Source organism: Elgaria multicarinata, chromosome 7 (assembly GCF_023053635.1).
Source record: "Elgaria multicarinata webbii isolate HBS135686 ecotype San Diego chromosome 7, rElgMul1.1.pri, whole genome shotgun sequence".
NCBI lineage: Eukaryota > Metazoa > Chordata > Lepidosauria > Squamata > Anguidae > Elgaria > Elgaria multicarinata.
In genome coordinates this window covers 83,441,998-83,457,706 of record NC_086177.1, presented here as the reverse complement: position 1 = coordinate 83,457,706, position 15,709 = coordinate 83,441,998, and the positions used below count along the sequence as shown (strand labels likewise).

The 15,709-nt window shown below is 38.3% G+C and overlaps 1 protein-coding gene across 7 annotated transcripts in view; it reads left to right on the top strand.

Moving 5' to 3' along the window:
* The window catches only part of RUNX1T1 (RUNX1 partner transcriptional co-repressor 1), a 166,558-nt gene that overhangs the window by 131,737 nt on the left and 19,112 nt on the right, over positions 1-15,709 (top strand). For all 7 annotated transcript variants that reach the window (XM_063130934.1, XM_063130928.1, XM_063130927.1 and 4 more), the window contains 4 exons: positions 186-271; positions 2,309-2,504; positions 10,241-10,309; positions 15,354-15,544. In XM_063130934.1, the coding sequence (XP_062987004.1) occupies positions 186-271; positions 2,309-2,504; positions 10,241-10,309; positions 15,354-15,544 (542 nt within the window). The remainder of the gene's footprint in view (positions 1-185; positions 272-2,308; positions 2,505-10,240; positions 10,310-15,353; positions 15,545-15,709) is intronic.

Below are 15,709 nucleotides of genomic sequence, written 5' to 3'. Positions count from 1 at the left end.
TCTTTGATTTGCTTGTCTCCTGGTGTATCCCATTAATGCATTGTGTAACGTTTGAGTTGCATAACCAGGCTATACTGTAAATGCCTATAATTTATGGATGTATGCAGATGATGAAGCTATTGCTACGTGACCCCTGCATGCTATTAATATTTTATTGTTATTTTATTTTGTTCTGGTTTTGGCAGGGTTGCATGGCACACGCCAAGAAGAAATGATTGATCATAGGCTAACAGACAGAGAATGGGCAGAAGAATGGAAACACCTTGACCATGTAAGGAACATAACCTCGACATACATATTTGGGTCTAAATATAAGTATATAAGAATGCCATCATTTTTTACTTGTAAATAGTTTACTTTTTACTTTTATGTAAATAGTTACATATTGTATTTTTAAGCTTTTAATTTTTGTAAACCACCCAGGCTATTAGGCAGAATAGAAATGTAATGAATCATCATCATCTTCCTGCAGCATATATGGAAAATTGTAAAGATTTGCACCTGAATCAATAAATGCTTGTGGTCTGGAGGGATGATGATGATGATGATGATGATGATGATGATGATGATGATAATAATTATTATTATTATTATTATTTCTTACCCATCTCTCCGTTTGGATCAAGGCGGGGAACAACAAGAAGTATAAATACATAAAATTGATTAAAAACATAGTGCACATTATTAAAACATCCTAAAACATCCTTATGTAATTTATCTACTTGGTTGCAAGGTTGGGTTTGTCACATGCATGAACTGAGCTGATGTAGCATATGGCCAAAGATTATGAGCTGCAAAGTGCGGGTTCAAACACCTACTCAGTCTTGAACTTCCTGATTTGTATTAGACAAGCCACCATCACTCAGCCTTAGCTTTGCTATTTGTATCATGAACATCAGAACATTACCTAGAAAATCGACTACCCCGATATATAGGCCTGTGCGATCCCTAAGACCATCAGCTGGTTGCCGGCTGTACTGCAACCTGCAGATTGCCATCAAGCGGCAACCAAGTGGTGCCCACCTTAAAGAATGCCCTTCCCCTTGGTATTTGGGAGGTGCCAACTGTGGTGTCATTATGGGCCTCTTAAAAGGTGTGCACAAGTGCCTCTTACGCAAGCCTTTCCTGAATAATTGGGCTGCCCCGTGAGTTTGTTTACTAATTATTGTTTTAGCTTGGGATTTAAACATTTTAAACTCTGTAAGTGATACATTTTCTGCATTTATTATGATGTATGTTAATCTCTGGTAATGTAAACTGCTTAAAGGTATCTTTAGATTTGGTAAGCAGTGTATAAATGGATTAATATACAGTATATAATAAAAAATAATATATAAGATCTAGCTAGCTAGCTAGCTAGCTAGAGATAGATAGAATATATGCCCCTACTGTGCATGACTATTGAGAAAGGATATGTGAAACGCTTGACTGCTGCTGCTATTTTTATCTCATTTTATAAGCAATATGCTACTTAGGCATTTCTGTTGAACTAGGAATAATATTCAGGGTAGTTGTCTCAGCTAAGGCGTTCTCTACATACATTGCTTCCTCCCAGAATGTTGAAGTAGCATGAGATGTCCCAGGCCACATGAGAGGAGCCCATGCTGATGCTGTTCCCCATACAAGCATTGCTCACATTGACTGGGGCACTCCTAGCATGGGGAAGAGCCATGGAATGGGCAGTTCTCAAATGGCTCCGGACTGCTTTCATCACTCCAGTGGCATGGGAAGCAGCTTTGCTCCTCTGACATCTGTGTGTAACATAAAAGGGAGACGTAAGAATGTTTCGGTCCCATGTAACTACAGTGGATAGACGGCAGTATCCAAGATTGCTGGGGAACATTGTGGCGGGGGATGCTGTTGCACCATGTCCTGCTTTGTTGGTCTCTGGTCAACAGCTGGTTGGCCACTGGACCAGATGAACCCTTGGTCCGATCCAGCATGGCACTTCTTATGATCTTATGTGCCAAAAGCCAATCTAATTTGTTTCTTCAAAACTTGTGAGTTATTGGGAGACAAGTTCGAATAAAGAGAAATCATAATCATAAACTAGTGAGAACTAGTATAGTGTAGTGGCTATAGTGTTGGACTAAACCCAGGGAGAACCAAGTTCAAATCTCCATCCAGTCATGAAACCATCACCTTGGGCCAGCCATAGTCTCTCAGCTGAACCAACCCCACAGGTTTGTTGTGAGAGTAAAGGTGTGTGTGGCAGGGGCTGAGGGATGAAGAACTTTGTATGGTGTCTTGAGCTAAATATAATAAAGCAATAAAAAGTTATCATCCACTTTCCCTTTCTGATCTCTAGCTCTTAAACTGCATCATGGACATGGTGGAAAAAACAAGGCGATCTCTCACTGTGCTACGGCGATGTCAGGAAGCTGACCGGGAGGAACTTAATTACTGGATACGGCGCTACAGTGATGCGGAGGATTTAAAAAAAGGCAGTGGTAGCAATCATTCCAGGCAGCAGAGTCCGGTGAATCCAGATCCCGTCCCTTTAGGTATTGTGTCTATTTTAAAATGGGAAACATACAAGAGCATCTGTGGATTTTTCTTACAATGCTGTCCTCCTTCGAATTGTTTCTCTGCCCTTCTTTCTCCTTCTCTCCTCCTTCTTCTTCTTCCAGATTTCTCGATTGTGACATGTGTTCTCTCCTTATTTAAAATAACTAATAAAAGGAAAAATTGGACTGAAACACAATCTTCGGCTCCATACACACACTTGAATTAGGCATATTGGTCTGTTCTTTTTACTAGTGTGAGGAAGAGAACACTGCCAATAAACAGAGTGTGAACTGGTAGCCAAAATAACTACCTTGGATGCCACTCTGGTCTCACTTAGATATCTATCTTTCAGCTGCAAAATATTAAAATTTCTGCCAAACATGTGCCACTCATTTGTGGTTTCTGTTTAAATTCCAGTATCAGATAAAAGGCATAGTCATCCAAAGAGAGAGAGAGAAAGGCAGAGCGTGTTTAATTTTGTCCCAAGAATAGCAATAATATTTGTCTTAGATTGTCTTTGCAATGGTACAGTGTAACAAAAGAGGAATAACATCATAAACAGAAGGGCTGACAATTTCTGAGTGGCCACAAGGATAACTGGTACAGTGTTGCAGTAGGTACTCTTCCAACCTGCAGGGAAACTGGTGGATCATGACCACCATATGTTAAAAGAAAGAAAAACGCTCTCCAAAAAAAATTAATTAAGGCCATCACAAAGTATCAATATTGCTTTTTTCCTCTGCGTGTTGCAAATGCCACAGATCCCCCTTTGTCATTTTAATGAGCTATTCCACCCTGTAAAAATTAACCGGCTTGTCATCTCCAGTAGCTTTGGGTGGAGGAAGGGAGGGCCATCTGTGATGCCTTTGTGTCTTTTCCACCACCACCCCCTTTATGATTAATATTGGTACCCCTGCTGTAGATCAGTTTCAACCATCACGATTATTTGGCTGTTTGGGGTTTTTCTATAACGGCTCTAATACAGAGAACCATGAATGGAAGAAAGGAAAATACTGCCCATACTATCCTGTGCAAGTTTTGCACTGAGTCTTTCATATGTAAAATGAATGTGACTTGATTTTGCTTGCTCAAAGAGTCTGGTTTAAGCTACTGGGGCAAATAACTGACTCTCATGTGTCATTCTCTTCTCTGGATTATGTCCTTTCGAATAAATAAAACCTGCTCTGAGATGAGGGTCTGTAGCAGATGCATGCAGAAGATGCAATGTTCAGTCCCGAGCACCTTCAGTTAAATGTAACTCGGGGCATGAGGGGTAAAACACATTGCTGCCTGAGACTTGAAGTAGACAATACTAGGCATGAATGTAAATTTTGAATATCTCCCACACCCAGAAGGCGATTGCAACTTCAGTTATTGTATAACGATAAACATTATTCACATACTTGTTTTAAAAATAACTAGAAAATAAAATAAACGTTTGACATTTCTATACATTACTCATTTCGGCATATACACTTAGGCTAAGATATGTCAGAACGTTGCAGTTGGCTGAGTCTATTGTAGTGCAAAATAAAAGAAGTGCTTAAATATGTCTTGAATAATCCATGTATATAAAAATATCACTCAGACGTGCTTCACATTTACAACCCACTTGAGGGAAAGTGATGGGCAATCATGTTAATAATCTATCGCTTTATTCAGGCACTTTTGGAGGAATGTATTTAACATTATGTATAGTATTTGATTTTCATCCTCTTAACCAGGAATTCTGCTTAATATGTTATGTGGTGTAGTAAACACAATAAGGTAAGTTACCAGTGACGGTTTCTTAGGAAGCCAGGAACATAGGAAGTTGCCTTATGCCATTGGCCCATCTAGCTCAGTATTGTCTACATTGACTATATTCAGATGACATGACATGACTCACCGAGGGGTTATTTAACCTTCAAATACACTATGGGTTATGTGAGGGTTGTTTAACCCTCACATAACCCACGCTTGCCAGGGTCATATGACATGACACAGGGGTTGCATATTCAAAATGGTGGCTGCATGCACCCCACATGCACGGCCTCACTATGGGGAAATAACCAACAGTGTGCGTTTATGTGGTGCAAACAACAACATCAACAACGATGGGCAGAAGCTTTCCAGGGGTCTTTTCCATCCCTGCCTGGAGATGCCAGAGGTTGAACCTGAAACCTGGCTCTGGCTCTTCTTGGTTTTTCTGTATTGTATATTTAACCTGGAATCTCACTGCTGGTTTATTTATTTATTTGAAGATGCCAAAAGGGTGTGTTAGGCAGAGGTAGATACATAATTTGAAGGGTAACACTGTAAAACAGCTAATCCAGTCCCAGAACCTTGTACATGGAGCTATCTTGGCATTTCAATTTAGGAAGCAGACTGACTTCACAAAAAGTGCTCACAGGAATGACTACCCTCCAATAAAAAGAATGGGACAACTTTTCTGGGCAAGATTGTTGTTGTTTTTCTTTACACTGGGTCTTCCGGATCTGTACGCAAATGCAAGACTGGCACATCTGGGCCTAATTCAACTAAAGAGCATGCAAGCATGATCCAGGAACAAAGCTCACATATGACAAGTTGGTTCAATGCTATACCAACTCTGAGCCAATTTGAGGTCAATTTTAATAGGGGAAACCAAGCCAACATGCCCATTGCCAGAGTGGAAATACAACCCAACACACCCATTGCCGGAGTGCTGCAATGTGGCTCTTCAGTTGACTTTCTTTGAGCTCTGCAGCTTGAAATGGTAGATGCTTGCCATTGCTGCTCTTTCATTTGCAAGGTCAATTATAAAATGGCTGCAAGTTTTAAATTAGGACATTAACCCTCCAACTTCTAGTCTTATTTCCTACTATCTCCCAAAGAATTCTACCACTGCTTCCATCACCCCCCAATTTAATCATTCACCCATGATGGTTATGTAAGTGTGGACAAAGGCTAGTTTGTGTTGCCGCTCAGGAATGCATTGAACCTCAAGGAGATGGGGTGAATGCAATGATTGGACATGGGATGCATTTTCTCGTGTATAGCTTGTTTCAGCTGTCAAAAAATGCCTTTTCTCTTTCCATGCTTGTTGCAGCACTGCTTATTTCTGTTGTGTCAAATTCCCTGATGATCTATAGAATTCTAAAATGCTTCATATACTTCCTGAACTTCACAATCAGGTTGACAGATTCTCTCCGATTTACAAACTGTTCCTGATCTCAAGGTTGATTACTCTCCTGGAGTATATACATAAAAAAAAATGTAAGTCACTGTGACAATAGGCCAAGCATTTGAGGAAATAAATATTTTCCATTGTACAAAAGTAGGTCTTCTTTAGATGTAGTATAGTTAGAAATGCTCTGTTCTTCACCTATTTTAATAGGCATTCTAAAAAAAATTAATCACTGCCATTTTCATTTGTGAATTGGCTTATTTCTTTTATTTCTTCAGGATGTATATCCTTGACATTGCAGCAGGGTGTGCTAAAATCCACTACTAATTCTGTCATGTTGTTTTTTGGATTGATACCTGCAAACAATTGGTCTATGAGTTCAGTTAGAAATAACTCACTAAATCTCTTCCATTCTCCAAAGCTATGGTTAGGCTGCTGCCATTTACAAAGTAATATATCTAGGGTTGTTGCAGAAATTCCTCTACTCTCTCCTTTAGTACCTTACGTAGGTGGGGAAGGTCAGATTTGACTTTGAAAATGTAACCCTCTTTTATACCCAAGGAATGTTTTTGTTGTCCTCTGTGACTGTGATCTCACAAAAGTTAATCCTCCAAAGACCCATTGAAACAAGTCAGTCATGACTCATTTAAATAATCCCTGATTAAATACATTTTTTCGGGACCATTGAATGACCACTTTCGTTAACAAAGAAGGGACCCTCTCCCAGTGAAGTGAGGTGTTGACTATTTCAAACAGCATGCCTCTAAGCTCCACTTAACTGGCTTTAATCAGCCAAGATGGGCAGGCATCTAGGCAACGTGTGGTGGTCTTCACAATGTCAACATCCTCAAAGGAAATAAGACCGAAACAATCTTTTCCCATATTTTAAATACCATAACTCTTTTCCTTAGAAGAGCAATTAATATGGTGCGTAGTCTTTTTAGAAGCTTTTGCTCACTTCCTGTTCTAGAATTGTGGAGACATTTGTCTCAAAATGCACAAACCACCCAGACCAGCTTCATCCTATCCACTTTCAGAATTATTTTAAAAACTTAGGAATATGTTTCTTATTATTTTCATCATTCTTTATACCATACTTCCCTTTCCAGTTTAGAAAAAAAATCCTATGGAAGTCTTTCATAAGATCTTGATTTAATTCTTCTAACAGAATCTTGGCTTCATTATCTATGTGAATTGTGGTTGGAATATGAGCTTGATTGATCTTTGTGCTTGGAAATTGCACCAATTAGCTGGCAATCTGGTCAATGATGTCACTGAGTTCCATTTGCTTTTTACTCTTGCATACCTAAACAAGGCAGCATAAAATCTTTTGCCCCCCTCTTTTTTATCTAGATTACCATCATATCAAAATGCCTTAGTGAAAATCATGATTTTATTGCATAGATTCTGTCCAGTGGAGTTTGAAAGAAGATAGTAAGGCGGTGTAGTGAGTAGCAGTCAGGAAAGCAAATGTGTTGTTGTAGAGTTCCAATACCCGTAATACTGTTGCCATTCCTGAACATTACTATCCAAAGTTCAAACCTAAATATTATCCAGCTTTGCCTCAACAATTTTAAGATGTTATTATGGATTTTGTATTTAATAATAATAATAATAATAATAATAATAATAATAATAAGCATTATCATTCAGCCATATAGAGTTAGCATTAATACTCAAGCATCTTTTAGCCACACCCCGAGTTCACCACTGACACCTGCCCTGGGTTCCAAGCAGTGTCGGGCAGCTAGATCTAGCCAGCTTTTAAACTTCCTACAATTCCTCCCAGCATAGTGTTGCTCCAAGGCATTGTGGGAAATTCAAATGGCAGCTAGAACTAGGGATCAAGTAATGCTCAGCGTTACCCACTGCTGTGTGTTACTACCAAAGGGGCACCTGGAGCCAACATTGGTGCTGTTGTCAAAATGTTTCCAAACAACCTCAGTGGAAGCTCATTTGTTGTTCCTTTACTGAACAACCCATCACCTACTGAAGTTAGTGACTGCCATTGATTTCAGTGGAATCTGTATCTACCTGCAGTGGTTAATATAACTCTAAGGAGGTCTCTTCTCTTCTTGCCAAATGGGAAGCTCCCTGTGGACTTCATTGTAAAAACCTGCCAGATTCAACAGACGTAGTTTATCTCCCTGCTCTACATCATCTGTGATATGCATTGAGCTATGAATCACCTTTTCTTGGATGCTGAAGAAAAATATCCAAGTCACCTGTTTAGTTTTTAGCTGCTGTATGTTATCACCTGATTATTGGGTTCATTCCACAGTAAAGAATGCTAATTAAACATAAATTAATTTTAACGTTATTAGAGAGTGAAGGAAAGTGACATCTACAGTACGCAATTATGTAAACAATCTAGTGCATGCCCTCACATTATTTTGATTAACTTAGGCTTACATGCCCCGTTCCTAAGATCTGCTGTGACATCAAATAAGCAATATGGGAGGCAATGGCTGCTGCACTGACCTATCATAAATGTGATGTTATTTTGGCATTACAATAGTACTCGATAATGCAAATATTTATGATTGGGGCTATTAGTGGCTTAATGTTCTACTTTCAAACACTTTTCATTTATTTATTCATTTGCTTGCTTGGCAAGCAAATACTAATAGCTTTTTCCTCTAAAAGGCCATATTGGAACAGAAGAGGAGACCTTTCAGGTCCTGGATTTTGTGAAGAAATTACTGTACTATTGTGGTGAAACTTTTAGATTTGACAGCACAATTTTGGCCCAGTCCAGATAAATAGCTCATCACATGATAAAACTGTTTCTGGACTAGTCCATTTCAGACTCCTGGTGTGGAAATTGCATGTTTGATTGTTCCTCCAAAAATAAATAATTTTCCTACATCACGGAGATGATTAGGCTAGAATATCTAGGGTTCTATGGCAGGAGTCTTGTTACATAGAAGCATCAATAAATCATTCCATCTGCAGCCTAAAGGGGCATAGTCCAGAGACTGATCTACTACATACCAAGGTGTTTTCTTAGGGACTTTAGTGAAATGTTAAGAGAATGGCAGCATGTCCCATTTAAATTCCCTCTCACACTTTAGAAAAATGCTGATCATCCAGCAGCTTTGCCATCTAAAAGTCACAGATCTCTTTCAACAGTGAACATGGAGTTGTAGCCAATGGTGGGTTTGTGTTAGTGGAAAGTCCACTTAGCAAATGTAGCAGTCATAGAATAAGAGGAGGAGTCCTTTTATGGATCAGTAGCTGGTTAAATAACAAAGAGTAGAGAGTAGGAATAAATGGTAAATTCTCACAATATAAACTGGCTTCCCACAGGGATTTGTATTGGAACCAATGCTTTTCACTTTTTCATAAATAATCTGGAATTAGGAGTGAGCAGTGAGGTGGCCACGTTTGCTGATAACACCAAATTATTGAAGATGATTAAAACAAAAAGGGATTGAGAGGAGCTCCAGAAGCTGGGGAAATGGGCATCGAAATAGCAAATGCAGTACAACGTAAGCAAATGTACAGTGATGCACATTGGGGTGGGGGGAATCCCAACTTCACATACACACTGATGGGAACTGAGTTAGTGGTAAATGAGTAAGAAAGAGATCTTAGGTTATGGTGGACAGTTCGATGAAAGGGTCAACTCAGTGTATAGGTGCTGTGAAAACGTAAATTCCATGTTAGGCATAATTAGGAAATGTATTGAAAATAAAACTGCCAGTATCGTACTATCGTTATACAAATCTGTTGTGCGACCACGTTTGGAATACTGTGTACAGTTCTGGTTCCATCCACATAAAATGGAATATTATTTTTGCCAATCCTGCTTACCTACTACAGCCCTTCACACCACATCCAATACTGTTTGGGAGTGTTGCCCAGCCTTCAGGAGCAGTTTTGTTTGGCCGAGGAGGGGCGAGCACAAAGAGATGCAGTGTATGGACAGATCAGCAAAACTCAGATGCCCCAGCATGCATGAGTGGAAGTGCTTTCCATTAGCACAGAACAGCTGTTATATACTACAACCCATGGATTTGCAGCTTCTTGCCACAATCCAGCGTTCAAGGGCTGCCAGTACATCTGAGTCCTTCCCATTGTTATTGAATCAAGAATCTTGACTCCCATGTTTGGTTTATGCTCACGAATTCTTGCCTTCCCACCCCTTATAATGTGACCCAGTTGCCGTTTCTTATTAAAAAAAATCAAGAAAAATATTTCCTACTTTTATTTTCTACTATTTCACCTAAAGTCAAATTAGGACTTCCCCACAAAACAGATCTTCAGATGTATATATTTAAAAAAATCTGATTAAAATGAAAGCAAATATGAAGACGCTCTCACCTGGCTAGTCTTAAAATTGTATACATTAGTGAGGAACAGAATTATGCCAGATCAATTTAGGATGACCCAATTGATGTTTTCTATAAAGGATTTGGAAGTAATAACTTCATTGTCTTCTTCATTTTATGTCAGGGTAATATTTGCTCTTCACTGACTGAAGCATCAACAAGAGGGCATTTTTTTTAAAAAAAAAGTTCCGTTTAACCATTGCTATAATATTCTTTTTGTTTCTCTTATCCCTCCCCCTGCTTCTTATAGACTCACATCGGGAATTCCTTCACAGGCCTGCTTCTGGATATGTGCCAGAAGAGATCTGGAAGAAAGCTGGTAAGAATTGTTTAAAAACATGAGCATAGCAGTTTGGCAGCTGTGTGCATTTGTTAATGCTCTGATACAAAGATTTTTTTAAAAAGAAAAAGAAAAGAAAGGCATGCTACTAATAAACTAAAGTTTCAATTAATAATCTTAAGCTGGAACATATCAGAACACAAAATCGTTTTAATTATAGCAGCATCTATGTCTGAAGATAAGGGGACGTCAATATGGTATTCTTTAAAAAGAAAGAAACCCAGATAATAAACAGATCATTTTCAGGGCTTATATCACATTTCCTTTTGTAAACTTTATAGTTCAGTTTGAGCATTTCTATAAATTATTGCTGTAATGGTTTACTATTATAAAGCAAAATCAAAGTCTTAATTCAGAAAGCAGTATCTACAGAGAATGTCATTGTATTGTATCTGCAAGCCTGAACTATTTGCACTGGCATGTTCATGCTTCAGATGGAAGACAGATCAGCTGATAGTAGACAAATCAGTTAGTCCAGCCCAGAGAAAATTTGTCACTGCTGCTACTGCCGCCAATAACAACAGACGAACATAAGAAGAGCCATGCTGAACCAGACCCAAGTCCTATCTAGCCCAGCAATAGCTGCGGGAAGCCCACAAGTAGTACATGAGTTAAGTCGCATCATTCCTGAGCAACTGGTATACAGAGTCATACTGCCTCTGACACTGGAGATAATATATAGCCAACAGGACTAGTAACCACTAATAGCCTTGGATCCTCCATGAATTTGTCTAATCCCCCTTTAAAAACAATTAGGTTTTTCACTTCATCTTGTAGCATTGAATTCTGTAGTTTATGCGTTGTGTGAAGAAGTACTTCCTTTTATCTATTCTGAATCTCCTAGCATTCAGCTTTCTTGGATGACCCCAGGTTCTAGGGATTATGGGAGAGGGAGAAGAAGTTCTCCCTATTCATTTTCTACGCACTGCATAATTTTGTACAATTATGTCATGTCTCCCCATACTCATCTTTTTCCTAAGCAAAACAGCCCCAGTTATTGTAACCTTTCTCCACAGGGGAGATGCTCCAGTCCCTTGATTATTTTGGTTGCCCGTTTTCTGCATCTCTTCCAACTTCACAATGTCCTCTTTAAGTTGTGGTGACCAGAACTGTGCACAGTATTTCAAGTGTGGTCACACCAGATTTGTATTAAGCGGCAAATCTTACAAGAGTATGAGTGGCAGTTTCATTTTCAATAACTTTTGCAATTATACCCAACATGGAATTTATTTTCGTCTTTATTTTATATAAAGGGTTATGTTTTGTTGTTGTTGTTTTGCTACTGCTACACAAGTTCTGTCCACACATGGTTAAAATCCAAGGACTGAAAGTAAACGTGAATAGTTGACCATTTATTATTTTTTTCCGGTTCATATAAAATGTCATAAATTAGTGATTTATTAACAAAAATACATTTATAGAGAACTGCGGTTGATAAGATTTTATAAAGGCCTGTTCTTTAAGTTTGTGTCTCTCTTTTTATAAAGACTGTAATAAAATTTGCATCTGTGGGTTTGTTTCGATATAATTCTTTTCAAGGGATCAGAGAATGTTTGCAGTTGGTAATAAATATTCAAACATCTTGCAAATGTCCTACCAATTCTCTTTGCTGATCTGTGTGCGCCCATGGGACTAGAATAGGAATGCATAATTTAAATATAAATTGCCTTATTTGCATATACAATTAGTCAAGCTGCAGCTTTGATCGTAAGCAAAAATTATTGTCCTGTTGCCACTTAGATAGAATTGTAATTCACCTTGAATATTCAAAGTAAATGAGTCCCTGTCTTGCATAGCTGCATGGTCTGATTTTCCTCTCACCAAAACATTTATGGGAGGGTAATGCGAGGGCATATTTTTAACTCTCATAAAAATTAAGGCATACTGGGTTTTTAGCTATATTTTTTCTGTAAAATATTATTGTTTCCTCTGCAGATTTTCAAATTAAACAAATCTCTCTGGCAACACAAATACTTCAATAAACATATATGATTAGCATGTACCTTACCATGTTTTAAAATGTGTTTCAATCTTTTAATTAAAAGGTAGAAAGCAAGTCAGTGCTCGTCTTTTAAATAGGGGTTTTGAGAATAGGGTAAGAGTTTAGTTTAAAATGACACTGATATGTGGTTTCAAATTGTGTTGCTTTAATGAAACATATGCCATCAAAGGTGAAGGTTGTGGCCAGGATTTAAAGAACTGTGTAACTCATAGCATGCACTGAGAGTTTTCTAAATGGCTACACATAATGCACGTGCACACACGCACCCATGTATCAAAACTGCTTGTGAGACTGATACAGTTGTGATATAGCATTGGGATTGGAGGGGTGCTGTTCAATGAAAAAATGTCAAAAATCCCACTGGCCGTACTTGAGCAGACCTAATATAGGTCCTGTATGATTAATTTATAGCACAATCCTGTTCGTGTTTACTCATGAGTAAATTCCATTGTGCTCAATGGTGCTTAATCTTTAGTAAGTGTTTAGCATTGCAGTCTTAAATTCAGATGTCTCATAGAGATGTGATGGCTTAAAGTAAAGAGAGTTAGATGTATGGCACTATGGAATACAGTGCACCCCACTGTAACCACAGAACATTTGTAAATCTAATATTTTTATACTACAGTAAAACATTTTATTAGGAATCTTATGTTTTTAATTAAACAGAACGTTTAATTAAGGTGCGTCTTAAGTGGGTGAAACAATTAAGTGCAAACACTTGAATGAAACATGTCATAATTAGTTTTAATAGAGTGTTAATTGGTACTAGGTTTGCCAAGTTAATAATTACTGCTTATTAAATTTTCAATTAATCATTGTCATTTTCCTTTGAATAAAGATGAAAATTAGATACACTAAATCAGGGGGAGGATAGTTTCCTTGTTAATTAGAGTAGTTGGGTTTTTTTTTTAAAAAAAAATCACTTGTTTTAGTTGTCAGTTGAACACATGAAATCTTCTATTCCTCTTGCATCAAAACCCCCAACCAGTTCATTGATGACAAGTCATGTTTTACAGTGTGAAAAAGTAAGCTGCATTATGTTAATTTTCATTAGGTAATTTAGATCTAAGTGGATCCATCCTCACATGATTCTAAGGCCCTAGTTCAGACATGCACATGCTTGTCTAGAACACAGTGTTTATCTTCAATTCCACATAAGCTAATAACTTTTAGCATAAGAGTAGAGCAGAGGACAGTTCTTTAGAATATTTTCTTCAAAAGAATAATGTACTTATGTGCATTTACAATGGCCCATCAGCATAAAGAAAAGAAAGACTAAACAAAAGAAAGTGTTCAGGGTAATGAAACATTCAAGCCACATATTACAGTGGCAACAGCCATCTCCATAGGGCATTTATTTATATTTATATATTTGTTTTAAACATTGATATGCTTGCTTTCATGTTTGCTACTCTTAGGGCAGCAAACAGTAAACATATTACCAATACAATCAAAACATCCCATTAAAAAGTGATATAAAAACAACAGACAGTAGAAACACAACATCATGGCATCGTAGTAAAAACCTAAACATAACAAAAAACTCAGTCAAAAATATAAAGGGCCTGAGAATTATTATTTTTTAAGTATTTTCTTTTTCTCCCAAATATACGAGTGTGTGAACTTCCTTCAAAGGCGGGCAACCACAGCCAAGGAAGTTCTCTCCAATTAACTCATCTTTGAGCAGCAGGAGCACTCAGAAAAGGCCTCCAGTAATGGTTTGAATATGGGGCAGCAAAAAAGCCGTTCCTCCTTCAGGTATAAGGCCCAAGCCATGCAGGACTTTAAAGGAAAGCACCATAACATGCATGAATATCTACTGTGAGCTATGGAGTCGTCCCTTTTTTGTTAGGTGGTTTCTGTTAATGGAAGCCTTCCATGATATAGGTTGGTAATGGAAAAGAAGGTGGGGAAAAGCAAAATTTGCACCCCACCCACTGTTGATCCTGGTAGGGCTAATACAATCCGCACACACTCTGGAATGTGAGAAATTATAGTAGTTTTTTTAAAAAAAATACCCTTATCTCTTCGTGGTGAGTTAGCACTGCAAAGGCATTGAGATTTAGGTAGAAGTCAACCTCCACCACCACAGGTGCTGCAGTTTGTGTTCAGTTGGAACTACACTGCCAAAATCCAATCTTTAGACTCCGTTCAAACGTCTAAGAATGCATTATTTAGTGTACACACATCTCAGAGTGCACAGGAGGGTTGTTTATTTGAAGAGCGCCCACATCAGAATCTCTCTCCATGTGGAGAATGGCCCAGTGATACCACCTCCCTTACTTCCTTCAAGTCCCTCATCACAACTTCTTTTCTGTGGAGACTTTCAAATAACCTCTAGTCCCAATACCCTACTTTAACTAAGGGCTCAGCTACACCAAACTGGATATTCCACTGTGAAAGCAGTATATAAAAGGCAGGAGCCACACTGCTGCTTTAGAGTGGCATTGAAGTGCACTGACCACTATTGGGGCCCTTTGACACCTACCATATACTGCTTTCATATGGCTATATCCTGCTTGGTGTGGCTCCTGCCTTTTATATACTGCTTTTATAGTGGAATATCCAACTTGGTGTAGATGAGGCCTAAGCCAAGGCACATGTAACTGAAATAATCACATATTCTTCCACTGTTTACCCTTGCTTCCATTTCCCTCCCTTCCTTTGTTTTTGTTTTGTTTTTTTCATTTTTCAGTGTGTTTTTAGATTGTTAGCCCTTTGGGAGTAAGAAATATCAAACCTTTTTAAAGTGCCATCTACATAGTTGGTGCTATATTCATAACAACAAAAAAACAACAACAGATTTAAGTTAGATGCATGTAATAAATCAAAGCCTGTGTTTTTATTGCATACTAACTGCTGTATCTCAAGTTACCTCTTGAGCAATGGTCATTTACCCAAATGAAGAATATTCAATAACTTTCCAAGATCTAACTACTTTGTAGATATGGCCATTGCACTGTGTTCTGGGCCTTTTAACATTCTCATTGAAGTGAGAGAAGTTTATTATCTTGTTTGCAGAGGAAGCAGTCAATGAAGTAAAACGTCAAGCAATGACCGAGTTGCAGAAGGCAGTGTCAGAGGCAGAACGGAAGGCCCATGATATGATTACTACAGAGAGAGCTAAAATGGAGCGCACGGTGGCCGAGGCCAAGCGACAGGCTGCAGAGGATGCACTATCTGTGATCAATCAGCAAGAGGACTCTAGTGAGGTAAGGCATTTCCTCCGTGAAAGGAGTCAACTCCAAACTCAATGCCTCGTATAAGGCCAAGTGGAGACCATCATCCACGTTTGAGTTCCCCTTACAAAGTGTGTTTTCTTCCCATCATGCTTTTTTTCATTATCTATTTTGAGCAAGATGACCCATTGACTTTAA